At 57.4% G+C, this 27,342-nt stretch overlaps 1 protein-coding gene across 5 annotated transcripts; it reads right to left on the minus strand.

The window, feature by feature from the left end:
- Positions 1-986: 986 nt before the first annotated feature.
- STRA6 (signaling receptor and transporter of retinol STRA6) lies at positions 987-27,342 on the minus strand. Of its 5 annotated transcripts, none has more exons than XM_074328268.1 (19): positions 27,123-27,243; positions 21,761-21,916; positions 17,463-17,529; positions 17,047-17,132; positions 15,754-15,893; positions 15,100-15,123; positions 14,753-14,919; positions 13,312-13,395; positions 11,142-11,209; positions 10,888-10,964; positions 10,549-10,610; positions 9,478-9,640; positions 5,940-6,015; positions 5,210-5,343; positions 4,053-4,170; positions 3,869-3,970; positions 3,007-3,170; positions 2,599-2,748; positions 989-1,902 (listed from the first exon to the last, which is right to left on the minus strand). In XM_074328268.1, exons 2-19 carry the CDS (start codon positions 21,868-21,870, stop codon positions 1,733-1,735), a joined length of 1,962 nt encoding a protein of 653 aa, XP_074184369.1. In that variant the 5' UTR covers positions 21,871-21,916; positions 27,123-27,243; the 3' UTR covers positions 989-1,732. The 5 variants fall into 5 exon arrangements, with proteins under 5 accessions (XP_074184370.1, XP_074184369.1, XP_019591481.2 ...); XM_019735922.2 differs by having other exon boundaries at positions 990-1,902; positions 13,273-13,395; positions 27,123-27,342; XM_019735918.2 differs by having other exon boundaries at positions 990-1,902; positions 13,273-13,395; positions 21,761-21,935; positions 27,123-27,216.

Consider the following 27,342-nt stretch of genomic DNA (forward strand, 5'->3'; position numbering starts at 1 on the left):
CTTCTCTTAGAACTGCTAATTCGTTGTTCTCTTAATGTTCTGTGATGGGTCATGCTCTGCACCTTTACTCATGCTGTTCCCTCAGTCTGGACACCCTTCCCCTGCTCCTTACTTAGTTAAGTCAGTCTCAGATTGCTCAGGTACCACTTCCTCCAGAAAGCCTTCTTGGATGCGCTGCCCACTGCCCCAATTTAGACTAGGCCCCCTCCTCTGTCTTACACAGCACTGGGCGTCCAGTGTCCCAGCCTGATCATACTCTATTGTGACTATTTCCTCATTAAGGGCTAAGACCGATCTGCCTTCTCATCCCTGTGACCCTGTCAGTCACCAGCACGGGGCCAGGATGACGTTTTTCCATGGGCTGCAGTGGGATCAGAGTCTGCCCTGTTTGCCCTCCTCACAGGCTGCCTGGAAGGTGGGTTCCAGCTCCCTGGCCCTGCCCCTGGCTTCATGTGTGTTTGAGGCTATAGTGGGGGTGGGGGAAGTAAAGAAACGAGCGGGCCTTGGTCTCCACTAACTGCGCAGACATTTCTCGAGGCCCCACTGATTCAGATCTATGGGGTGGCCACATTTTCCTCCCTCTCTGTAGCCCCCAGCCCCATGGTGAACCCCACACCCTTGCTCACATGGCCCCCACCTCCACCAGTCCCCAGCAGGGAAGGGACCCCCAGGTGCCTGTGCCCCCTGCATCCTCGGGCTGCTCCCATCAGGATAGCTCCTTTACTGCACCTTTATTCACACTACTCCCCCATCTTCCTAAAATCTCTCCTGCTCCCCAAGTCCTGCCCGTTTTTGAGGACCCAGAATAAGTCTTACTTCCAAAGCCAATGCCTAAACCGTTCAGGGGTGGCATCATAGGGTCCCCAGGCTCTCCACCACCCAAAGGGATGTGGCTGTGGGGGTCTCCTCGGCCCTTCCCACCCAGGGGGCCCCGCCCAGCATGTGACCAGAATACCGCACCCCCACCCAAGCCCCATAAACCCTGTGTTGATTTATGGACTGTTTGGACAGTTTTTCCCACGTGTCCCTCCCCTAAGGAGGACTGTTTCTCAGGGACAAGTTTATTACAGGGAGCACACTAACCTCTTTCATAGTATCTAAAGGCATACCAACTACAAAAATATCAGGCTCTCAAGTGTGGGCAGCTCCGTGTGGGGCCGGGTGTGAGTGTGACTTTGTTGCTGTAGGAACCCATTGGTTTCCTCCTCGGCTGCCCTGCAGGCCCTGAGGTCCCAGAAAGGAGAGGGGGACACTGCAGGAGAGAGGTGCTGAGGTCCAAGGCTGAGGCAGGGCTGAGCTGGAGCAAGAAGCTGTCCCAGATGGAATCACCAACCTCCGTGTGCCCAAGGCTTCAGTGTGCCCTGGAGGCTGGCAGCAGAGCCAGCGTGGGGAGAGGCCTAGATGTTTCCGCCCTGGTTCCACTGGCTCCTGGACCAAGGGCCTAAACCACCAGTTACTTTCTCCAGAGCCCCCTCTGGTTTCCAAGACCAAGGGGGCAGACTAGAGCCCAGCTGAGACTTGTAGTGTGGACAGGCCTCCACACAACCAGGGTGACCTCCAGCCTCTGGGGCTGGCCACTGGGGTCCTCGTCCAGGGGGACCTGCTGGCAGAGCTGGTACTAAGCAGAGAGGCTGACATGGCAGGGTGATGCTGGGAGAGCTGGGAGGGAGGGGCTGGGAGGAGGGGAAGCACTCAATGCAGAGGAGAGCGCATGGCTGGGCCTCTCTCACCCTCAGGACTGGGCACCAGTGGCCTGGGCACCTGACAGGGCCCGCTTCCGGAAGGCCTGTAGGGCTGGGTTGTGCAGCAGTGTGTAGGCCAGAGCCCAGCGGGCCCTGCCTTGGGGGGCCCTGGGCCCCGTTCCCTTGGCCACAGGGTCCTTGGTCTGTAGCAACTGTATCCCTGAAAGGGGGAGACCTTCTGTGAGTCACTCAGCAAGCCCAGCCCATTGCCCCCACCCACACCCAGATCTGAGCAGAGTCTGAAAGACCCCAGTGTATGTGGGTAGGCTGCTGAGACTGGGTCTCCGTGTGTCAGGAGAAGTGCGGGGCTGTTTGTAAAGGCTTAGGGTGTCACCCTGCAGGTGGCAGACAGAAGAGGGGGAGGCTGAGCTCCTAAAGGGACTGGGGGTGGGGCTGGGACAAGGGCTTAGACACAGCTTGGTGTCCCCCCCTCCTGCACACTTCTGGGGGGGTGGGGGAGAAGGGGAACCACCACCTGAGCGAGGTGGGGGTGGCCTGCAGAGGGGGCAAAATAGCCATCTCATTTTCTGTGTGAGAGGGTGTGTGTGTGCACGCATGTGGATTGAGAGAGAGAGAGAGAGAGAGTGTGTGTGTGTGTGTGTGTGTGTGTGTGTGAGAGAGAGAGAGAGATAGAGAGAGACAGACAGACAGAGAGAGAGAGAGAGAGAGAAAGTTACCAGAATGGGCCAGGAAAACTCTCACTTCCTCTCTCCTACAGGTAGCCCAGGGACAAAGGAAGTGAGCATTTTCCCGGCACCCACTCAGTGGTGCGTGTTCGGGGATGGGGGGAGGCGTGCCTCCTTCCTGGGAGAAGCTAGGTGGGTTCAGTTCTCCCATCCCCCGTGGGAAGGCACACCTTCTTCTTCCTCCCCGAGTCTGAGGCCATTCTGGGGGGTCCCGGGAGGCCGGGACTTCTGTGTTCGCAGGAGCAGGGCACAAAAGGCTATCATGGCTGGATGCGCCTGGCTGACCTCAATCTTCAGGAAGTTGCAGTATGTGTGGTAGCCTGGGGTGGGTGAGAGATGGCAGTGCTGGGTAGGAGGGCCTCAGACAGGCCCTAAAACACACACGGGGTGCCCTGGGCACCCTACGTGGTTGCACATGGACACCTGAGCACGTGGGCCGGCCACACACACCTACATGGTGGTCCCAGCCCCACTCTGTGAACAGATTTGCACATAGACCAGGTCCCCACAGACCCTCCCTTATTGCTCTGGCAGCCTGAGCAACCCAGCCCTCCTCAGCCCCTGGCCTGTGGCCTTACCAGGATCGAGAGTGGCGGCTCTAGGTGGCAGCAGGCTGAGGTCCATCTGGCCAAAGTGGACGGCGTTGTAGAGGGCAGAGAGGAGCACTCGCCAGGCGGCCAGCACGGCGCCCACCAGCACGTTGATGGGGAAGAAAAAGAAGGTGGCTGCGTACAGCATGCGCCTGGGGTGGAGGGCAAAGGCTGAGGCAGGTCCCCACACAGCCCCTTCCTCAGGGTCAGGCTCAGCTGCTGTGTATTTACTGAGTAAACCTGGTATGCACCCCGCCAGCTCTGGGCCCACTCTCAACCAGCTGTCCCTCCCTACCACCTGGAGACACGCAGTGTTACCCTTCTATAGACGGGGAATCTCCCTGAGGTGCAGAGAGAGTGGGTGACTGAGCCGAGGCTGTCGCCTGGTCAGCGGCAGGGCTGAAGTTCAAGTCCAGGTCAACCTGAATCTTTCTGTGACCCTGGTGTTTCCCACCTCCCTCCTCTGGGTCCCGCCTGGGGCCAAGGTCCCCCCACAGCCTTCCCATCTAACACAGAAATGGTCTTTCTGTTAACCTCCTTCCTGCAAAGAGGGAGGCGCATGATTTTGAGGGCACAGAGGATCCAGAAGGGGATACTGCTGATCCCCAAAGCAGAAAAGGCTCCTGGGATATTTCTGGCACCATAACACCTAAACAGAAAGGTATGTGGGCTAGGCGGGGCTGCCATCCCCTTTCTCTGTGGGTAAAGCCAGCTCTCTTTACTGCCCGCTGGGCTCCTGGAGAGAGAAAGGGGTGAGATGGCCTTGGAGGGAGAAGGGCGCAACGAGAGAGGCACGGGAGGAGAAGAGGCTGAGGACCCGAGACAGCCACAAGCCCAGCAGCTGCCTCACCGGTTAGTCAGTTCTGCCCATCCATGGTGAGTCTTCAGGAAGATCCAGTGAGCTGCCATGTTCTGCAGGGTCACAGCCAGGGCCAAGGTCAGCCAGAAGGGCCTGCGGGTGGGGTGCGAGGGTGTCACTGTTAGTGGCCCTCTGGGAAGGGGTCCCAGAACCTTCAGCCCCTTGCCTCTCTCACCACGAGGACTCCAGCGATCGAAGGAGCAGGAGGTTCCTGCCGTGGAACACGGGCATGAACACCAGGAAAGCCAGAGCCATGGTCCCCAGGAAGAAGACGACTTGCTGTACCAGGAGCCCTGTCGGGATGGGGGGTGGGGGGGCGAGCATCAGCCTCTGCAGGACCCAGCGCACCCCTGCCACTCCCAGGAGCCCGAGGGCTTTGGAACCAGGCAGATCTGTATTCAGAGCCCTGCTCTACCTGGGATGGCTATTGTGAGGACCCAATGAGATCATGTCTGTGGCAACTCTGAAAACCACAAACGGCTTTCTAAACGTTATTTTCCCCCAATCCCTCTTGAGTCCTTGGGAACAAGACTGCATTTTAAATTAATGTTTGCATTCCTACTGGCCAGAGTCTGGCACATGGTAGGTGCCCGACAGTTGTCTGTTAAAACACTGGCTAATTGTTTATGTGGAATCACAGGTACAGGAGGGCTTGGGAGCAATAAAGTCTACCGAGATGAGGAATTACGACTTCTCTTTCTCCTCCTCCCACCAGGGGATGGGGTGAGAACTGAAGGGACCAGCAGGGAGAGAAATCAGGCCCTTGCTTTTGTAACACTGGCCCCAGCCCTTCCACATTTCAGAGGGCTTTGTTCACTGCAACACCCAAGGGAAGAATCAGAAAATTAGAGCTGGAGGGTCCTGAAACTTAACGTAGTCCTCCACCCTCAAGGCAGAACCCCGTTCACAGCCCCCATCTATAGCCATGAAAGCTTGCTTGCATGTCCCCAGTAACGGGGATCTCACTACCTCCTGAGGCAGCCCATCAGGGCATAGCCTCCCTCAGACAAGCAGGAATGTGCCTCTTTGAACTTCCTACCTTCCAACCCTGGGTCTACCCCTGTGTAAACACCTGGTGGCACCGAGGTGCCATCCTTATATGAGGGGTATCCTTACTCCAAGGGCTCCTGTGCCCCCTAAGTCCCCCCTGAGTGAGCTTCCAAGGGCAGGGAAGGCCTGAGGGGGTCCCTCTTCTCAATCTCGTCCCTGAGCTTGCCCAGCACAGGCAGACACCCAGGGGCAGTCAAAGCCTGCAGAGCACTCTCCCTTCCCTCACTGGGGCCAGTGTCTGGGGCCAGGAGAGGCCAAGGAGAGTGGGCTAGTGGGGCTCACCAAGGCAGGTAAAAGCAGTCTGGTAGGCGCTGAAGTTCATCCAACAGAATATGGCCTGGCGGGAGGGGTGGGGGCTCTGAGGCAGGGGGCCCAGGTCCAGGGCAGCCCCTCGGTGCAGAGCTTGCAGGTTGGCCCTGGGGTGGGGACAAGAACGGCAGGGATCTCAGGGAGCTCCCGAATTCTTCCTCTGGGACAGCCTCTGGCTGAACTCCCAGTTTACCTCCCATGGCCATGAGTAGGGAAGCCCAGGGCTGTGGGAGCCCAGTAGGGGCTACTAACCCAGCCTGGGGTCAGGGAGGGCTTCACAGAGGAGGTGAGGACTGAGTAGAGTTTTAAAGGATGAATAAGAGTAAGCTGCTGGGGGCAGGGTAGGGATCAAGGGAGACAAATTCAGGCCGAAGGTGAGTCCTGGGCCAAGTCAGGAAAGTGAGAAGCAACAGAAAAAATGGAAAGTGGCTCACAGCTCGGACACCAGACTGGAGGCAAGGTTCCAGGCAGGCAGAGGCTTGGGGGCCTTGACTGCCATTCTAAGTGGGGCCAAGCCTGTGAGGGAAGGTCCCTGGGCAGGACCTCGAGGCAGCTGGGCAGCAGGGCTCAGGGACAACCGGCCTGCGGAGACCCTCCCTCCCTGCAGCCCCAGGCTTTCCCCACAGACACTCTGGGTCGGGGGTCTTACAGGCCCGTCACACTCTGACCTTCTCCCCACGTCTGCACTGAGCCTGCCACTAACCTGTGTGTCACCAGGGAGCGGATCAGCACGAAGAAGGTGAGTAGGCAAGACAGGACCAAGGCCGAGATGTAGCAAACTGGAGGACGGAGAGGGAGCAAAGCGGGAGGCTCAGCCTGGAGGCTCTCCTGGGAGCCTCTGAACTGCTGCCAGGGTGTGCCTGGCTGGGAGGTACCCCTGCCCCACACCCCACTCTGAGCAGAGGCCTCTTGCCACAATTCCCGTTCTCAGACCCAGTGTAAGTTGCCAGCCACAGCCGGCCTATTCTGCCGGGTAACATAGTGGCCAAGACGGGGAAAGGCCATGTCTGAGGCTGTACGTCCGGCCGGGTCTGCTGCATCCATGGCTGTGTGACCCCTAGCCAGAGACTCCATCCAACCTTGCATCTGCCTCCAGCTCCTTGGCTCCCTGGCCGTGTGGACTTCAGGCAGTCATTTCATCGTCCAGCTGTCACGCTGCTGTTCTGCCCATCTCCCAGCATGACATGAGCTATAGAACCTCCTCTAGGCCCATGTCAGTGGCCTTCGTTCAGGGAACAGAGGATGCGAGTGCACTTCAGTGTAGCCTGAGTCCATCAGAACGAGGGGAGGTGACCACTGCTGCCCGTGTCCTCTGGGTGTGGCCTCTCGCCCCTGGCTCCCAGCCCACCCTGACCATGCACGCAGATCACGAGTTTGTTGTCTCACCAGCAGCGGGAGGAGAATGCATGGTGTTTGAACAAGCCTGGCACTTAAGCAAAGCAGGGATGCGGGCTGTGCCCTTTCCACCCTACATCTACCTCCAGCCTCACCCTGCCCTACAGCAGAGGCACAGGAAGACATGGGGCCGAGGAAAAAGCTGAGGCTCAGAGGGTCTGACCTGCTAGCCACACACTAGGAAAGAATAGAGCCAGATGTGCTACCATTCCAAGCGGACCCAGCATGAGCCCAGGCGCCAGCACCCTGATCTCAGCCAGCCCAGGGAAGTGTTCCTGGTCCCTGTGTCCCCACCAGACACTCGGGGAGCAAGCACACGTGGGAAAGGCAAGCACCAGTTCCACGTAGCCCAGGTGCCGGAGAAGTGGCACTGCAGCACGTTAGGATCACCTGGGGCTGTTAAAATCCCCGCGGCCCAGGCTGCACTCCTGACCAATTAAACCAGTTTCTGGGCCTGGGACCCAGGCCTTAGCTTTTGTGGAAGCAACTCCGGTGATTCTGACCTGCTGCCAGCGCTGAGAACTACTATGCTGGGGCTTTCCAAAGACAGACACTTCATGGTTTCTTTCAATCAGCAACTGATTGAAATCAGCGAACCCACTGACAGGCATAGAGCGACTGCGCAGGGGCTTCCATCACAATCACCTGGAGGGTTTATTCAATCAGAGGCTGGGGCCCAGCCTCAGGGTTTCTGAAGTCGGGCCTGGGGCTTGAGACTTGGGATTTTTAAAGTTAACAGGTGACTCTGACTGCTCCAGAAACCCAGGTCTGCCCTGGGCTTACTTCTCCAGTGGCAGGAGGGGGCACTTTTCTGAAAAGTAAACCTGGGAGAAAGCTCCAGATGTGCGCAGCTCTGCCCTGCTCCATCTGCCCAGCGGGAGCCAGCTCCACACCAGAGAAGGTGCATGTAGACGTTTCTGTCAGGAGGACAGGAGCCTGCCTGCTGAGTTGGCCCAGGTGAGTGAATAGGTAGATGTGGGATGGAGGGGTAGCAAGGTCCCTTTGGCCAGGCCTGGCCTTGGATCTACATCTGTCTACTTTCTGCTTCTCTCTCCCTTCAGTTGGTTCCAAACTTGGGTCCCGCCCAATCCTGGCGCCCATATCCTGTGCTTTTCCTCCTCGGGGATCTTGCACCTGCCCCCTTCTGGGACCTGCTTGGTGGATCTCTCTGTCTTCCCCGCCCCAGATCCAGGGCGTCAAGGACAAGGTCGCCTTGGTTGCTTCAGCACCCATTTTGCAGCTAGGGACATTGAGATCCAGAGAAGTGAAGTGTCTTGCCCAAGGTCATACAGCTAGTAAGGGATGGAGCAGGAATCCTAATCTAGTCTGCCTGACTCAGAGTGAGCGTTTTCTGAATGCTGCCACGCTTACGGCTCAGGTGCTGGGAGCAGGGGCAGCCCTAAAACAGGCCCTCAGAGCTCAGAAGGCGTTAGCTCCTTAGGCTAAAAACAGACCAAAGGGCCCCAAGCCCAGCTCTGACTGCTTTGGACATATCGCTAATGCCCCTGAGCCTCTGTTTTCCTCACCTGTGAACTAGGAGAGTAAACACTGCTTTTTGTTTATACCTGCGTCTAAGATCCAGAGTGGAAACTTTTGGGCTTGGAAGTGTAGCATGTGATTGATTATAAATGGCAGGTGTAATGAGTAGAAGAAGAACCCATTGTCCGGGACATGTCACTTCCTGCCTCTGGATCCCTGATTTCATGCTCTGAGAGGTGTCTGACCTAACAGGGCTGCTGTGAGTGAGGTCTGAGCTTGAATGTGGGCGGATGAGGGCCGTGTCTATTCCTCCCTGTGGCCCAGATTGGAAAATCTCCCTGGAGGTGCCATGTCAGCCCACCCAGAACTTGTCACCTGTCCAGCTTGTGGGCCTCAGCCGCAGTTCCAAGGCAGCCTATGGTGTGGGAGCAAAGGCAATGAGGAAGGCGGTGGGAGTGGCATCGGGAAGGAAGCCGCACGTGCTCATGCGTGCCCATTCCACCCCCTGCCCCTCCCCACTCCCAGCGTGCCTGGTCAGCCGTCAGGAACGGCTGTAGCGCAGTCACACCTCCACCTGCGATCCTGGCAGCCTAAGGAGCCAGGGGCTCCCAGGTCAGCAGAGGGCGCAGGCCCCGTGACCCTGAACTACCAGGCTTTATCTCGAAGTGGTGGTGACAGCCCCAGCGAGGTGTCAGGAGATTGCCTTCTTCTCTTGGCTCCATTTGTGCCTGACTGTACAACCTCAAGGTCGTCCTTCCCCCTGTCTCAAGTGGGGACACTTCTCAGCGTCCTCCACAGGGCTGTTGGGAGGCCCTGGAAGTGGGGAGGTGGGTACCAGGGCTAAGGGCTGTAAAAGCCACCGGCCCCACAAGGGGAGGTGGGTATGGGGGGCCCATTGTCAAGGAGGTGGCCTGGGAGTGCAGGGACTGGGTAAGAGAGAGCATGTGTCCTGCCCGACCTCACCCACCTGCCATGAGGATAAGCTCATAATCCTGGCCTCCACCCCACACCTTTGCTCCTCTCCTGCTCCCCCACCCTCAGCACAGGCCCCAGGGCTGTCCCCTCATCTCACACACACACACACACACACACACACACACACACACGACCTTCCCCGTCTCCAGCCTGCAGAGCTGGGCACACACTGAGCGTGAGGGCAGGAGACAACACACAAGCGGACGAGGAGCTGCTGAGAAGACCCCTTCAGATCTCAGAGACTTGGGACTGGAAGCTCCAACCGCCCCAATTTGGAGATGAGGCAGTTGAGACCCAGAGAGGGGAAGGGACGTGCCCAAGGGCAGCCAGCTCAGGTATCCCACCCAGCTCACAGCCCCGCTGTGGACCCTCAGGGACCCCCAGGGCCTCACCTTCTAGTGCCCACAGGTGGTGCTTCACCAGCTCCACTACCTCCTGCCTGTCCTCAGAGAGCTGGATCCCAAAGCCAGCCAGCAGGTAGGAGACATCCGTGGTGATCCCCGCCCTCACCTTCTGAATGGTGGGTACCACGCCCACCAGCAACAGCAGGGCCACCTGGAAGAGCGCCAGAGTAAGGGCACTGGGGCCTGGCTGCACCAAACCAGGTACTCCCATCGCAGGGAGCCACAGGGAGACATCAGGGGAGATGCATCCCCGTGTTCCACCCCCAGCACCCACTGGTGTTCTGATCTGCCCCCAAGAGCAGTGTCCTCATGCCTCTGGTCAGCACGTTAAAAGCAGAACCGGTTTTAGTCTAATAGGCCACAGGCACGATTTCAGGCAGCACCACTGTATACCTCCACCTGTCTATCAATCAGCTTTCTAAACCTCAGAATACAAAACTTTCAGTTTTCCCCAGTTGGAGACACCAAAGTGTTGTATAAATGAACACCAGCATTGAAGGTGAACAGACCTGGATTCAGATACTGGCTGCCCTGAGATATTAGCTGTGGAAACTTGGCCAAGTCAAATCCACCTCTCTCAGCCTTAATTTCCCCTGTCTGTAAAATGGAGAAAAATCATACCTACCTCCCAGGATTTGGGCCTGTTTGTTTGTTTGGGGTAGTGGTGATGGTGGTAAGAGTGGTGAGGACTTGTCAAACATTGTTTCACTAAATCTTCCCAAGTACCCAAAGAGAAAGTTAATTCTATTTCCTCCATTTCCAGCTGAGCTAATGGACTCAGGGACATTGAGTAACTTGCCCAAGGTCATACAAGAGGTAAATAATAGAGCTGAGATTTAAACCCATGTTTATGTGACTCCAAAACTCATGCTCTGACTCTTTGTGAGCCCAACAATAGTTACCACCCCTTCCCTCTGGGTAGGCCATGTGCCCAAGACTCCAAAAGCCCCTGGTTGGGGTTGTGGGCTTTTGGAGAGCTGAGCAGGGCCAGAGCCATCCACGTCTGGGGGTTGGGCTCAGGGGTCCAGAGGCAAATGGCACTGCAAAGGCAGGACATACCTGGTAGATGGCCGTCCCTGTCAGGGTGACTGAAAGCACCAGCTTCAGGGGGAGTCGGAAGCCTGTAGTCCCGAAAAGGAGGGGCATGGTGAGCCTAGTACCACCCAGGCCCAGGAACCCCCATCCCTCCCCAGGGGCCCAGGAAGAAGGCCAGGGCTCACAGAACCCTGAATTTAAACCCAAGGTCAGCCCAGGCCATGGGCTTCCCCTTGTCCCAAGCTGGTTTTTCCTCCTGATGACAGGGTTCTACGATAGTAGGAGCTGGCCTTCTACTAGATGTCCTGTGAATAGGAATGCGGAGGTGACCTGCCACTCCCGACCTCAGCTCCCCACCCTTACCTTGCTGTGGAGTATAGATGTAGTGTCTGAAGCAGATCCAGGCCCGGGACAGGAAGCCATGCTTGGAGGTATGGGAGCTGCAGAAAGACCCAAGGGGGATGGGGGTCGGCACTCAGGAGAAGCCCATGCCCTGAGCCCCAGAGTTTGGGTCATTCCTCATCTCTGCCCCACCAGGCTGCTTAGAGCCAGCCCCCCAAATAAACCTACCTAGCCAACCCTGCCCACTGACCCAGAGGGTGCGCCTAGAACCTCACCTGCTTCCCAGCTTCTTCCGACAAAGGAGGGTCCTCAGATATTCCTCAGGGTATCTGCTCTGCCGCCCCTATAGGGAGAGACAGATGAGAGCTGCCTTGAGCCATCCCTGGGACCCTGGCTCAGATGTTAAAGTGGGCTCGCAGTAGGTGCTCTGTACAAACCTCTTGGTTGTGGGGGAGTGCCGAGAACGGCTAGTCTATGGGACGAGGCCCATGCCCCCCAATGCTTCCCTTTCTTCCTCCACAAATACAAGACTCATGAATTTCCATCTAAGAACACTCAATGCTGGGAAATTCTCCCTAAGGTCTAGCTCCAATCCTTTCCTGCTTTACTCAGTCACACCTCGTCACTGCTGCCCTCATGGCCCTCTGGCCTCTGCTAACTGAGACTGGGGTAGAAGGGAGTCTATGTCCCAAGTGCACCTCCCTGACCATGACACAGGATGGGGCTATTCCGGGTCAGACCCACCAGGCCTCTAGTCTACTCAAGGGAGATCACAAGGGTGACCAGATTTGTCTAAGCCACATTCCAGGCCTTAAGCTGACTGCCAAATGGCAGAGACCCATGAGAAGAAGGGGTGGACCCTGCCCCCATCATTAGGAGAATATAGTCCATTGTCATCTGTTGCTATGGCAACCCTGGGATCCAGGGCAGGTGTGGGTTAGCTCAAAGCTTGACTGTGTCCTTTGAGGCTTAAACCTCTTTGACTAAGGGCCAAAGAGGATTTATTTCCCCCAAGACTTCTCAAGAGGAAAGACATGCAATGGGGGAGAGGCAAGGCAGAGAAGATGCCTGGAAGAGGTGGAAAAGGGATTCCTTGAGGCAGAGCAGTGCCTGACGCACTGTGTGTCCTGGGGAGCTGCTCATCTCTTCTGAGCCAGCTGTAAAAATGAGGGAACAGGCTTCCCCAGAGGGTCAGGAGGCAGTGGTGACAAATACTCAGAACCCTACTGCTACTATATGAGAACCAAACCCAGAGTCAGGTGGGTCCACGGGGACCCAGGGCAGCCCCTGGAGACCCTGAGCCTTTTCTCCCCTCGCCCTCCATTTCTCCTTGGGGACCTCACTTCTTTCTGGGCTTCGGTGCCATCCCTTCCCCTGAGCCCACCAGACCCTTAAACGCTGCACACGCACAACTGTGCATCGTCTGTCCTCATCTAGCACTCCATGTGGCAGCACCACCGACCTGCTGTCTGTCCCACACTCGCCTTTACAGCCTCTCCTTCGCCTTCCCCAGCTGAGAGTAACCGGCCCTTTGCATCTGTGTCCTCAGCCTTTCTCAAGGGCCTGTGCGGACATTTCCTCTTCCTCCTCTCTCACCAGGAGGAGTACTTGACCCCACCTCCACGGGAGCTCCCATGGCACTTGGATGAGCTCCTGTTGCACTTTTGACATTGCTGTAAATATATGTTGCTGTGTCCATCTCCCCTAGCGCACTGGGAACTACTGGCGGCCAGACATAGCCAATCAGCTGAGTCCACAGCACCTCGCCCAGGACTGGCACTTGGCTGGTGCTCAGACGGCTTCTTCATAAGATTGCCATATCTTATAAGGCTTCTCTCTTGACATGATGTACCGATCCATCTATGCAAAACTTCAGAAATATTTTGCTGAGTGTCTATGACATCCTAACACTTGCCAGGTACTGCAAATCATCTCTGCCCCTTTACTCATGCTCTTTCCTGTGCCTGCAAGGTCTTCTCCTTATTCTCTCCCCATTCCAGATGCTCCCTGTCCTTCAGCCCTCTGCTCAAGTCTGCTTCCTCCAGGAAGCCCTCCCCTTTATCTGACATCCCACCGAGAGTTGGTTCATAATGTACTTCTACCCTGAGTGCTTCTGGAGCGTCCCCACCAGGCACAAGGCCCCAGTGGTTCAGACCAGAGCTATGACTTACTGGCTCTGGCCCACTTCTCCTTTGTTGAGTCCCTTCTCTGCCCACAGTTTGGTGCCCTGGGTAACCTGGGTGCCAGCCATGGGCCTGCCCTAGCCTTTGCCTAAAAAGGGAGGACTAACCAGTCACACGATGACTCAACAAACCTTTCTGAGCATCTGCAGTGTGCTGGGCCCTCCACCAAGCATGGCGACAGCTAGGGGACTAACAGACAGGGAGCCCAGCCCACCCCCTTTACCTCAGAACCCACTCCAGTCCTATGGCTGAAGCTTCTCACCAGCTGCACCGGGTACCACAGGCTCAGGAATCCAAGGCCCAGAAGGAGAGGCAGGGAGGCCAGCAGGGAGTAGTACTTGTAGATCTGGACAAACATCAGACACCCCTGCCGTCTGCCTCCCTCCTCCAACCAAAGGCCAGGGTCCATTTCGCTTCCCACCTCACCCCAGGGCCCGAGGGTAGTCTGGGGGGCCATGGGAAAGCTTGTGGTCCTGTCACCCCCACCCCAACCTGGGCCACTCAGGACAACCACTCCCACTTCCCTTCTGGGGCCCTGCAGAGGTGCCTGCCCCTCCCCGAGGCCCCTGGACTCCCATGGCCAACGGGAGGAGGTCATGTAACCCAGCAGGCTGCAGTATGGCCTGAAACGGCCTGAAACAGGGACACCCATTTTCCATGTTCCTATGTTCCGGGCACTTGGACACCGGCCCCTGAGAGTCAGACAAAGGCCTAAGTTTGTCTATGTACAATTTGCCACCTGGCATTAGGGGAGTATATGCCCTACCTCCTGGCATTGAGGTCTTTGTCCCTGAAGTCCCGGGGTTGGGCTCTTATACATTCATCCATTTATTTGCTATTCAATACATTTTTATTGAGGGCTTAGTATGGGCCGGTTTCTGGGTAGTGAAAAGATGAATCAAGTCCCTGCTCTTAAAGAAACCAGCTTATCTTTACCTCTACCTGAGGGACTGGTGACACCAACTTCATTAACGGGGAAACAGTGTCTCAGGAAAGTGACACACGTTCCTCAAAGCACCTAGCAGCACCTGGCATCATTTTGTACATTTGTTTGTTTCCTTGTTTATTGTGTCTCCCCTCCTGGCATGGCAGCTCTTGGGGTGCCAGGGACCTCGTCTGCCTTGTTCACGGCTGCTTTCCAGTGTTGAAAATGTCCCTGGTACAGATACGTGCTTCCAAAGCTTGTTGGATGGATGGAGGAAGCAAGGAAGGAAGCTGGATTCAAACTTGGGTGGTCTGGCTCCGAAGTCTGCACCCCACCCTTTGGGCTCTAGACTGGGCAGCTTCACACCCCAGCCAGCAGCCAGTGAGCCAGGGGAGGTTCTGGAAGTCTCTTTTTAGCTCTCTGAGACCATACCCCTACTCACTGCCTGCCATCCTCCATCTGTCTTCACTTCCACTCCAGCCTGGCCAAGGGAAGGCTAGGGAGCTAACTAAGGGGTGCTGGGGGGACTTTAGGCTTCCTTTTCCTCCTCTTCTGTCCCTGCCCCCTCCCTGCCCCCTCCAGACGGGAAGCCTCTGAGGGCTGGCCCAGCTGCCTTGTTTCATAGAGGGGCCACATGGAACGGCACGTGTTTAGGAGTGGAACCCTGTACACAGCAGAAGGTTGCAGGAAAGACCAGCATACAGAGATGAAAGGAATCACGCTGGTGTAAGCAGCCCCCCATGTTCTCTGCCCCAGGCCATTACAAATCAGTGGTTACCTTGGGCGCCTGGGGACACTCCGCCCTGTGCCAGACCTGGACCCCAAAGTGAGCCCAGGACAGCACGGTGCCAAGCAGATGTGAGGCTCCATGCCCGACTGTGGCACAGGCGGCCAATGGGTAGTAGAGGGCAGGGTAATAGAGGAGGGCCAGCATCTTCCAGGACCCTGGAAAGCAAGACAAGCAGAGAGAAAATGATGGAGGGGCAGGTGTGGGCTGAATCCCACCCACCCAGGCCTCCCTCCTGTCTCCATCTTCCAAGCCCCTCAGCTGGCTCAGTGGGCAAGAGCCCTGCGTTCAAATCCAGGCTCTGACTAGTATCAGCTCTTTGATCTTGGGCCAGTTACCTCTTGGAGTCTCAGTTTTCCCATCTGTAAAGTGGAAATAAAAGTACTAAATTAGCAAAGACCCAATGAGAGGGTATGTGAACAGGACTTAGCACGATGCCTAAGTTAGTCCTCAGCACATCAAGTTCCTGCTTTCTTATCGTCTCCTCCTCTGGCCGGTAACGTGGGGCTCGGGTCCGTAATTGTGGAGTCCTTGTGAGGACTGGATTATCTATGGAGGTCATGTCACAGGACAGTGGCTCCTCTCAGTGGTAGCTGTCCTTGTTACTCTCACCTCCTTGAGCCCAGCTCAATACTCCAGGACCCCTCTGTCCCCCTGCCCATCCTCCTTCATTCTCACACAGGGCTGGGCCAGCGGGGAACTCAGCCTGTGCCCGTGAACGAGAGCGCCCTCCCTCCTGGGAGTGGGGTTTGCACAAAAACAGAGGAAGCAGAGAGGGCAGTTTTGACCCAAGGGTTGAGACCAACAGGAGGGAGGGTTCGGCATTGTGGAGGGATATTGGGGAGGGTAAGGGGACTGTCTTCTCAGTGGCGGCCCATGCCTGGGATGGGGAGCTACTTGGGTCACCATATAAGAGCACTGCCCTGATGCTCCAGGTTCCCGCCCCACCCCCACCCCTCCATCCAGGCCCAGGCCTCAGCTGTACGGGGTACCTGGGCTGGGAGGTGAGGCCGGGGTCAGGAAGGGCAGCGAGGCCTCGGCCGGGAGCAGCAGGCACAGGGAACTGAAGAGCACCATGAAGATAGCCGCGGGCACGGTCCAGGGCCCGTCCCCAGGCGAGAAATCTACAGGGCTGGTGCAGGGGCAGGGACAGGGCAGAAGGGAGCTGCTCAGGCCCTGCGCTGCCATTACGTCATGTCATGTTCCATGAACCAGGGCGGCTGAGTCAGGCCCACTTCCCAGATGGGGAAACGGAGGCCCTTCATCCATCATTCCACAGGTATTTATGGAGTGCCTCCCATGTGTCAAGCTCTGGGCCCTGTGGCACGGTGACCGGGGAACATACCCCAGTGCACGCATGCACACACACACACACACGCGCGCACACACACACACACACACACACACACACAGGCCTGGGCACGGCCCCCTCCCCCTCCCCTGGATGCTTCAGGAAACAACAGCCCCCGCACTAATTGCTCTGTCTGGGTTGGCAGACCTTCAGAGAGCTCAGAGAGTCACAACATCCTTGCACAACGGCTGCCGCCCTGGCCTGGGTGTGGCCCAGTGCAGAGGGCAGACCGAGGACACCGCTCTCCCAGGCATCGGCGCAGCTCTGGGCTTAGGGCAAGCTGCTCAGCCCCTCTGCTGCTGCAGTCCAGCTCGCCCTCATGCCCTGGCAGGGCCATCCTGCTTCACTCCTCCCCAAGCCCTGCCCCAGGCAGGACAGAACCCCCAGGCTAGTTCCCCAGGAAGCCAGCGTGCAAGACTCACCTTGGTGCTCAGCCCAGGTGGAGGCTGCAAGGCCGCCTACCCTGGGGCTCCACCCACGACCTCCCCCAACCCGGTGCTCTTTCCCACACAAGTCTGCCCTGTCTCATCTCCTCAGGGTCACCCTTGTCCCAGACTCTGGGACTGCAGGGCTGAGGAGTCAGGGTGGGAAGTCCCTCAAAAATCTGCCATTAACATCAGGGTCCAGGTGAGACCCTCAGGAAAAACGCTGGTCACGATGGCGTGGCGTGGTCATGGCCTGTGCAGACCACAGGCCGGCTGATGAGGTATGTCCTGGAGCTGGGCCCTGTTGGGCTCTGGGTCCTTAGGGTTTGGAACAGGAGCAGGTGGACCTGAGTGGGTCCCTCCCCCTCCCTCTGGGGGTCCCCGACTAAAGCTGGAGATCTGAGTGGGGATGGGGAGAACGCTAGGGTGAGAGAGAAGGGGGTATCCCTGAGGCCAGAACTGGCTTTTAGGCACCCCCTAAGTGGGGGTGACCAAGCCAGGGCACCAACCTGGGCAGCCCGGGCCTGCCATGTCCGCAGTGGGGCCAGAGCTGGCGGCGCCTCACCAGCATGGCCAGCAGCAGCAATACGAGGACCTGCAGGAGAGCACAGTGGAGGGAGGGCACAGGGGGCCCAGGCCTTCCCAGAGGGGCTGTCAGAGCGCTTGGCCTCAGGCCCCAGGACACCCCCTACCCACCCTCCCACACCCGTGTACACTCGTGGTATCTTGGGGACTGGCCAAGTGGTGACCAGTCTGAGAGGTTGGACTTGGTCTGAATCCTGGTTTGGGTTCCCACTCTAGGAGAACCCCCTCCAACATTTTGGGCTCCCAGGGGCCCCCTTCGCCAGCCCCAGCAGGGAACATAAGTGCCCCTGCCCAGGCTGGCAGCAGGTTGCAAGCCAGTTTGGACTCAGGTTAGACTCACCGACAGCACGGCCAGGCAGGCATGGAGAAGGCCAGGGGGCACACTGGGGTGGCAGGAGGGTACCATTCTGCAGAGTGAGTGAAGGCTGGGTCAGGGAGTGGAGGCCCCCAGGGTGTGCAGCTAGGTCTGTGGCTCCAGGCTGCCTACACTAGGGCTCGACCTCCCTCACCCCTCTGAGGTCTCCTACACAAGCCTGCCCAGTTCCACCTTCTCAAGGTCCTGCTGGGGCTCTCGTGCCTCTATGGTGTGTTGATTCTGTGCCAACTTGAGGTTCCAGGGCTGAAGGAGACAAGGAACTCCCAGGGGAAGACACAGGGAAAACAGAGTGGGCCAGCTCGGCCTTAACCTCTTTTCTTTCTCACCCAGATTCTTCCTATCCTTCAAGGTCCACTTTATCCTTCCCTCTTCCAGGATGCCTTCCTGATTGCTCTAGGCCCTACACTTTCCTCACAACCATGGCTGAGATACTGCCTGGGTCGAACAATGAGGCTTTTGGCCCTACGATTTGTCCTCCACTCACTGGTATCTGAATTTGGCCTGTGTCTGACTGGAATGATCTTCCTTGGTCTTCTAGGACTTACGTCTCTTCCCATTTCCCTTTCATGAAGGCCTTCCATGTACAACTGGACAGGTTGCACACTGCACAAGGACGCTCAGCCAGGGAAATGAGTGTGGTCTGAAATCCAGGCCACACTGCTCATCAAGCCTTGCTCTTCCTGAGCCTCATACATCTAAATGGGGGTCCCTTTCTCTAATTACCAAAGGCTCCCTATGGCCTGGCAGAGGTCCTGCTCTAGACATAGCTGAGCACAGACGTAGGCCCATGGTGGAGATAAACAGATCGACGAGCACAATGGAAGCTTCAACTTCCCTGGAAACTTCCCAGACTGGTCATGTGGCAGAGAAAGGGGTAGGAGCCCTGAGTTCAGAGCTGGACCTGGACCTGGGGGAGCAGACTGGGTCCCTTGGGAGAGGGAGACTTCTGGGTTTGCCCAGGTGAGGCCTGAGAGTGCCAGAGGGAGGATACTAGGCGGGCAAGGCATGAGAGGCAGCCCTGTGCTGCAGCCGGGCCGCCCTGCCTAAGGAGGCTCACCCACCCCCTGGGCACCCTCCTGCTGCGTGAGAAAGAGGACTCTCATGGCCTCATCTGCAAGGTGAGCTCAGAGCCCGAGGACTCTGCTGGAAGCCCAGTCTCCCTGGAGCTTGCTTTCTCTCAGCAAATCCCAGAGAGAGAGAAGCACGAAAGAACCTGGTCACCTGGGCTGGTCCTTGGGGATGAGGGACAGAATATGTCTGTTCTGTACAACTTCTTGGCCAGGGCAGAGCTGGCCTCTCCCCAAAGTGGAATTGTGCTCATGGGTAGGGTCGGTGCCATTGGGGGATCAGGTTCCCGCTGTCTGAGCTCAGGCCTCAGAGTCCCCACTTCCAACCCTGAGGCCTCTTACTCCAGCATGGGGGTGGGGTCTGGGCTGGCAGGGCCTCTCAGCCCCAAGAGCTGAGCGCCACCTGTCTAGGCCCTCTCGCTGTGCACCTCCTCACCTGACTAGGTCCTGTCCCTTCAGTCCCCCAGGCCAGCCAGGGCGGGGGCTCAGCAAACTGTCCCTGGAGAAGTCTGACCCTTTTCCCACTCACCCCAAACCAGGAGACTGCCACCGGCCTGGATCCTCTCCAGGGCCCTGCCTGGGAGCACCTGTGGCCCACTCTGTACCACCTGGGGTCCCCCATTTACTGCTTAGCTCAGCTTGGCTGAGGCTCACGGAGCTCCAGATGTTTGTGGTCTGAGCAAGAGAAATTTGGCTAATGGCTCATGGACTCGTGTTTTGTGCTGTGGGATAGACAGGATGACAGACACAGCACCACCTCAGGGAGGGTGGGCAGCTTGATCCTGCAAGAGGCAGAAGCTCGTGCTAAAGGTTGCAGAGGAGGGATAGAACCCTGGGGCAAGGCATCAGAGCCAGGGGCATTTGCTTTACTTTGAAAGATGGTTAGCATCTCTTTAAGCAAAGAAGGGGAAAGGGAGCTCCATGGAGAGGGAAGAGCGTGGGGAAACAGAGTGACGGGCAGCGGACTGTGTGGCTGGGGACAGACAAGGCTTGCAGCTTGATTGCAGCCCAGAGGGTATGCTGAGAGCAGGTTACAGCAGGCATGGGGGGCACTGGGGAGCCACGGAGGGTGTTTGAGCAGGGCAGTGTTTGGGATTTTAGATTTCTGGGGCTAGATTTGAATAATAATGACAGCAGTAGCTTGTACTTACTAGCCACTGACTAAGTGCCAGGCACTGTTTCTTCCATGTATTAACTCAATTATTACCCACCAGGTGTGGGCTATTCGTATCCCCCTTGTGTAGAGAAGGAGACCATGGCTCAGAGAGGCTAAGTATCTTGCCCAAATCACACAGCTAGTAAAGTGGCAGCGCCAGGACTTAAACTGAGGTAGTCTGTCTCCAGCGCCTGCATCTGACTGGGAGATGAGAAATAAGTATATGAGGGAAGAGATTTGTGTCCACAGCCTCAGGCTGGGAAGCTCAGTATTGATGGTGGTGGATAGCACATGGGCACGTATCAAGCTGGGCACATAACCGGCCAGAGGAGACTCGGGGGTGGACAGAGCCAGCTCGGCTTATGCAGATCAATCCTGTGCCCATGCAAAACCCCAGATGACACATCCCATCCCCATCAGACTCAACCCCCAAACTGTTCAACCAGGTCCTGGCACTACAGGGACATGTGGATAAATGTGACCAGGAGACTGAGTCCATCCCAGTTGTCACCAGTGCCCACCAGTCCCAACTCCCAGGCCTGCTGGGGCACCCTGAGGCCCAGAGGGGGACCACTGACAGGGCTCTGCAAAGCTCTGGTGCCTCATCTCGCAGAGGGGTCTGACTCACACAGGGCGAGATAAGCCCAAACTCCCCTCTGGAATTCACCTGGGCTCCCTGCTTCCCACAACCACCTTTGAGGGGGCGGGCTCCACTTGGTTTGGCTAAATAAGTAGGTTCAAACAAACCTCTTCATTCTTCCCTGCAGTGGAATAAAGGAACTGCCAGTTCTAGATGCCACCCACATTAGAGGTAGGACTCCCCACGACCCAGTGCCAGCCACATACCCGGCTTTATTCTAGGGCCCTATCTAAATGCCCTCACCACAGAGCTGGCTGCAGGGCCTTACCCCAGCCAATGAACAGACGCTGAGGCGCCTAAGGACACAGCCTCAGCTTTGGGCTCAGGGTCCCCATCCGTGTCCCCCTGGGGCTCCTGGGCCCCTCCCCGTTCTGCTGCTCCTCCCACTCCCTACGCGTACACAGGGCAGGGTCAGCCAGGGAAGGGGCTGCTTTTCTGATGGTCAGAGCCCTGGAAACAGCAGTTCCTCCCCCCAGGCCTGGGTGGGGCCTCTGTCCCAGCCGAGTGACCCAAGTCTGGCCAAGCCAGAGCCCCAGCCCCTGGGGAGGCATGCGAGCATTTCTCCTTCTCCAGTTTCTTGATGATGGAGAACAGATGTGTACACATCTGGCTTGGCAACTCCCCACCTCACCTTACCAGTTCTCCCAACCCTCAGACAGAGCAGGGAGGAGGGGGGTTGGGGCCAGGACAGAAACTAAGTACGATGAGGGGAGAACTGGGCTCTGGGGACCTCAGAGGCTAGGCATCCTTGGTAGCATGTGGGGGCACAGGGTGGCCCAACTACTCTGCCAGGGTGCCCAGATGAAACAAAGATAGAACCAGTCTGGGAAAAGGCCGCTGTGGCCTGAGTCCTCAGGGCACACGGTGGGGAGCGAAGGCCACCTCCCTCCCAGCTGGCCCAAGCACAACTGCAAAAGGAAACAGGACCTCCTCATCTTCACAGAGATTCCCCTACCAGGCTTTCTTCCTTGGTTCTCTGCCTTCCCCTGCCCCCAGCCTGTCCAGAGAACCTGACACTTGCTAATACCACCCCCCAGACAGTCACCACAGGGGTCGGTAACCCCTTAAAAGCAAGCGTGACTTCCTCAACTGCTCACCCAGCACTCTCCATCCTGGCTACGGGCCAGAGTCGCCCATGTCAAGGATGGGGCCCAGGAATCTATATTTTAAACACATCACACAGGTGCTGTTTAGGCGACCACCTGGGCATGGGCTGGTGGCCTCCCACAATGGATGAGGAGACTGATGCCCTGAGAGGCTGTCACTTGCCGAGAGTCACACTACAAACGAGTGGCAGGGCCCATCTTAGCAGCCCTTGCCCAGGGTCTTCTCTGTCCCCCCACCAGTAACCTCTACCACACCCCACTCTGCTGGCCACAGAACCAGGGCTCCCACTTACCCCTCGGGCTGGAGCTCCTGGCCACCCTGGGGCTCATCGATGTACCAGCTGCCATAGGAATAGTCGTCTGTGTCCTCTGAGAAGGTCTGGTTCCCCGCTGTCGTGGACATTCTCGAACCCTTCTTCTTTGACTCCCAGACAAGAGGAAAAGAGCCACTACCAATGTGAAAAGAGGCTTAGAAAAAAAAATAGAAAGAAAGGAACCCAAACAAAGAAATGTTTCTCTTTAATACTAAAGGTTATTTTCTTGCTTTTAGCTCTCCGGGAAAAGTCTGTCTGGGAGTGAGGGCCTGATCCCGCTGGCACGGGAGGAGGGGGTTGGGAGAAGGGGCAGGGCTTCTCTGTCCTCTCTGGGTGCTGCAGGAGGTAGCTCTCCCTCTGGGGGTAGTGTTCCCCTGGGGCCTTTGGGCTCATGCTGGAGTACCTGTGTGTCTATCTGTCTGACTGCCCACCAGCAGGCCTTTGCTCAAAGGACCATTTTCAAAGAAGGTTTGTCCAATCCGAGCTGCCCACAGACACACCCCCTCCTTGTTTCCCCCTCCCCAAACCCACTCAGACAGACCCACAGACATACACTCAAGGAAGCGCCAGGGAGGAAGGAGCTGCAGAGATGAAAGGGTGGGCGGGCTGCAAGGCAGGCTTAGCGCTTTGCCGGGCCCTCCCAGCTGGACCCGAGACCCTCCAGCCCAATCCCCCTCTTTGTTCAGGCTCCCTTGAGACCACTCCTTTGGGCCTCAGTGGTGGGAACACACCACGGTCCTCTCCCTGCTCCACCCCCCCCCAGGAGAGCGCAGCTCCACTGGGCCTAGCCCTGGAGGGGTGTGCATACCTGCCTTCAGTGCCTGCCTCAAAGCTGTGGACCTTGCCCACGACATCTGCAGTGCCCCACACTCATTTTGGCAACCCAAGGAGCCAGTGGGGGCTGGGCAAAGGCAGGCACGGGGCCGGTCATGGCTTCTCCTGGGTTTCCATGAAGGAGGCAACATGTATCTCACTGGTAAAACATTTGTGTTTCTCCAACTTGATTTCACAAGGAGATAACTCACCCCCACAAGGCACAAATTAGTCCTTTAAACATGAACCAGACCCACGAGTAGGCAAGAACACCTCCCGCTTCCTGCTCCTTCCAGGGTGCGGGTGATGATAATGAGGGCTGTGCCTGAGCAGGGGCTGGGGTTCCTCTCCATCCTCCCTCCCCTGAGAAGCTGCCTCCCCCACCCCTGTGCCCCCCTCTCCTTGCCAGCCCATTCTCCTCCCCCTCTTTGCTCAAGCCCAGATGGGTTGGGGGTGAGGCAAAATGCAGAGGAAGGCAGAGAGCACGTTCTCAGGCCTCTAGCCTGGGTGGGGGTCAGGAACCCCGAAGCGCTGAAGGTTCCCGTCCTCCCAGTACCCCAGAGGGGGCCTGGCCACCGCCCTACCCAGCTTAGGCATTCATTCAACAAGGTTTTTAAAAGACGTTCATCCATTTATTCTTTTAATGTAAATTCATTGAACACCTACTAAGAGCCAGCACTGTTCTAGGCCCTGGAATGTGAGCATTTACAGTTCAGGGGACACAGACAAGCAGGTAAATGAGCTCAGGTGTCAGAGTGTCATAAAGGGAAGAAGGCAGGATGCCCTGACATGTACCATGGGAAACTGCATTTGGTCCCAGAGAATGGGGGGTTTTCTGAAGAAAAGAACCTTTGAGTGAAGATCCAAGGGCAGGAAAGCCAGCTGAGCAGAGGGTGGGGTTGGGGAGTAGGGGTGTGGGGAAGCGTGTTCCCAGCAGAGGGAACAGCACAGGTGAAGGCTCAGAGAAGACAGGCCTTGAAACCCTAACGGCCCCCCACCCAAATACCACACAGGCCTTCCAGAATGAAGACCTGAGTGCTATGGTGGCCTTGGTTCCTCCCCCTCTTGACCAAATGGCTCCTCTTCCAGGAAGAGGGCTCTGACCTCCCCTTCCCCCACCAAAGAGATGTCAGTGTCTCGAGTTGAATCTGAACTTTATCCAATGCAGTGCAGGATCCCACACTGCCGTCTGATCCCAGGGATTCGGGTGCCTCTTGCCTCGCAGGCCTGGCTGGGAGCTCCTGAGAGCACAGCTCTGACTCTTCTCCTCCACCTCCCTCCTTCCCCAGGGGCACAGGGCTTGGGTCAGAGGGACTTTTTACCCGGGCTTGGCAAAGCCATGCTCTTTCTGGCGACCATCAGTCGCTCCTCCATGGGCCTGCCCTGTGCAAGCGAGTGCTGTGCCCTGGTTTCCCCAGCCGGGCTTGCCAGAGCCTAACATCCCCTTCGCTGCTCATGGGTCTCAGACCCATAGCTTAGGGAGTAAGCAACTCCTATTTGATTTTAAATCTCCCTCATGATACCGCTAACAACTAGAATTCAGTCTGTGACAGGGAGCTCTCTTCTTATGCAAGGCAGAGGTGTGACCAAACCCAGCTCTGTCCCCAAAGTGATATACCACCCCTCCCCGCCCCCCCATAGCCCAGCACCCATGAGATGCCCCCCCTCCTCCCTGGGGAAATGCAGAGGGGAGAAAGAAGTGAACTTCTCTGGTCTCCTGGGGTCTCCGGGTGTGGGCACAGGGGCCAGAGGGCAGTCTTGTGCCCAGTACCACTCTCAGGGTCAGCGCAGGGCTGGGAACAGGCAGGGGCAGGTCCAAGAGGTAGGAGCAGGGTTTCTAGATGGCAGTGGGACATGCCCTGGTTGGGGGACAGCCTACCTGGGTTTGAGCCCTGGATTGCCCCTGTGACCCTGAGTGAATCCCTTCGCTTCTCTAGGCCTCAGCCCTGCCTCTGTCTCAGGAGGGGTGGGTCATCCAGCCTGGAGACTGATTGTGGGCTCTCCTCTCCCCCAGGTTCCCACTCCCTGCCCTCAATGACTTCATGGCCCAGGAATGTAGAGCCAGCACACTAGGTTGTAGCAAGGTCAAAGCCACAGAGAACTGCTATGACTAGCCAGGCATTTCCCATTGCCTTACACCCACACTCCTGGCCCCCAACTCCCCCATCTGCTCTTCCAGGGGGCAGGGAGGCAGGTTGGATAGCATATCCATGGATACTAGGTGGCCACATGTCTCAGGCTAGGAGGGGGACCCCACTCCTTAAGCCCAAAGTATGTCCTCAGCTTGGAGCTCACATCTGCAAAATGGGAGGGTTAACTCTGAGGTGTCAGGGACTGCAAGCTGGCAAGGAAAAGTAATGGGAAGAGAAAGGTGGTAACGAGGTGCTCCTGAAGAATTTGTCCGAAGGCCTGGCAGCAAAGTCCAAGGGCTGCCCTCTGGAGCTGGCTTTATAGGAGGACTCACCTGAAAGAGTAGGAGACCAGCACCTGCCATCAGAACAGGGGCCAGAGAGTGGATGTACTTGGGAGAGAGACTGCAGAAGCTGGCGTGGGGCGGGGAGGAGATAGCTGGGGCAGTTTTGAAGTCTTCCTGGAGGAGGGGGCCTGGAGCAGGACCCTAAGATCAGACAGGGTCAGTAGTGGTAGCTGGAATGAGGTGTCAGTTTATTAGGAGAGCTGAGAAGGGGAGTCTGAGAGGTAAGAAGACAGCAAGGCAGGTGTCAGGGCTGCCCAGCTGTGGCCTGCATGAGCCCATGTGAGCCCATTCAGATGAGGCTGAAGCCACATTCAAGGAGCAGCCCTGGCCAGCGGGGCTCCCAGCTGGGCACAGATTGGGGTGGCTAAGCCCTGCTCACTGTGGGAGGGGTCCCAAAAAGCTTCCGGGCTCAGAGCAGACAAAGGCCGCCTGGCCTGCCCCTCTGGCTGGAGCTGGCCCACAAAGGCCTTCGGACAGGGCTTCCTTCCTCCTCATGTTTTTCTTCAAGTTGATTAAATCTGAGGAATTTTTGCATCCAGAATCACAGGCCCACATGCATGCCTGCCCTCCTCGGCCTGTGGTTTTCAGAATCCTCAAAGGGCAAACTGCCAAGCTTAAAAGGAGTGAGCCGGAATGAATGGGGAAGGCCAGCAGCAGCCCCAGAACTCAGAAACACCCCCAAGGGTGCCCAGGACCCCTAGAGCATCTCCAGAATCTCAGCAACATCCCCAGAATTTTGTAACCCCTCAAGAACACTGGAAACTCAGTATCACCCCCATGAACCCTCAGATATTCATGAACATACCAGGACATACCTCAGAACCTCAGCCACATTCCCAGGACCCTTGGGGCAAGATGGTCAAAACTATGGTGTGAGGGCTGCAGAAACCTAGGGATCCCAATTGCTCACCATCCTCCCATCCCAGCCTTTGGCTCTCTGAGTGCAACTGTACCCCTCAAAAGTTCTACACCACCCAGAGCCTCAGTACAGCCTCAGAGAATTCTCAAGGGGTGCTCTGGTCCAGGATGGGGGGCTGCCCCATTGCCTGCTTGTACAGCCTGGCCCCTCTGTGAGCCGGTGAATAAGGCACCAAGGTGCGTTCCACCCCATGCAAGCCAGAGAGCTCGGGGTCCACAGTGCCCTCCACACGCATGGACCTGTCCCTGGCACACACAGGTGCCCACCCCTGACCCCATTCAGTGCCCGGAAGGCAGTGCTATTGGCTGCTGAGCTCATGACAAGAGACAGTGGTGGCTCTGTACCTCCTGTCCCCATGCCAGGCGGGAGCCTCAGAAGCATCCTGTGACATGCCAATCCTGGAACCCTCCCGCTCCCTCAGCGACAGCACCATCAGGGCACAGGGACTCAGGCCGCACTGCTCTGGTGTGCGTGTGGAAGCTGGAGAAGAGGAGAAGGGTAGCCCGCTGTCCCAGGGGAGCAGGTGTTCTTCCCTCCCAGAGGACGAGGCTCGACCTGACTCAGAGGAGGAAAGGTGGGGAGACAGATTTCAGCTCAGGACAAAGGTAGCTTTTCTACTCTCACGGAGTAGTGAGCCCCCCATCGGGGGGCCAATTAAGAAGACACTTGTAAGACCAAGATGTAACAGAAGGTTGCCTGCCTTCAGAGGAGGCCTGGCCCGCAGGCCATGACAAGAGTCCTGGATTCTCCCTTCCCAGCACATGCTCCTTGGGGTGGTGCCACCGTGGTCTGGCCTTGACATGGAGGCTTTGTGCTGCCCTCCTCCCTCACTGAGGACACTGGCTGCTGGCCAGATCCCCTGAGAGCTCTCTCCCTGTTCCCAGAGGACAGGGCTCTCCATCAACCTCTTGCCCACCAGCAGACCCTACTCGAACAAGACTCTTCTGACGTCTCCCTGCCTACTGGAGCTCACACTAGCTCCCCAGGGCCCCCCCACCCCCAGTGCAGCCTCTGCAGGTCCCCAAGCTCGTCCCTCCGAATTGCTCAGCCCTACCATTCCTGCCTCCAAGCCTGTGTTGGTCCTCTTCCCCCAGCATGCCCTCTCCCTGCTCCCCCACTGGTTCCAGTCCTACCTGGCCCACCTCCACCTCCAGGCGTTCTCTCGACCTCTCCCTTCTGTATCTCTTCCTCTCCTTATTGAGCACCCTGGGGAGTCCTGTCCCTCCAGGCAAGCAGGGTGCTCCCCCAAAACTGGCAGCTCCTCCTCTGAGCTCCAGGAGCAGCACTGGCTGGGATCCCAGGGGCTGACTCGCTGTGCAGTCTCAGCACTTGGCCCCAGCAACGTCCTCAGCA

The sequence above is a fragment of the Rhinolophus sinicus genome, linkage group LG03 (genome assembly GCF_036562045.2).
Source record: "Rhinolophus sinicus isolate RSC01 linkage group LG03, ASM3656204v1, whole genome shotgun sequence".
Lineage (NCBI taxonomy): Eukaryota > Metazoa > Chordata > Mammalia > Chiroptera > Rhinolophidae > Rhinolophus > Rhinolophus sinicus.

Bases quoted from the DNA above. Each gene is read 5' to 3' on its own strand.
- STRA6 (XM_019735922.2), bottom strand. From the start codon at position 21,870: ATGTCCACGACAGCGGGGAACCAGACCTTCTCAGAGGACACAGACGAC. The intron at 17,530-21,760 runs GTAAGTGGGAGC...CTCACTCTGCAG, and splicing joins CAGGAGCTCCAGCCCGAGGG to AATGGTACCCTCCTGCCACC. The intron at 9,641-10,548 runs GTATGTCCTGCC...GCGCTCTTCCAG, and splicing joins CAGGGACGGCCATCTACCAG to GTGGCCCTGCTGTTGCTGGT.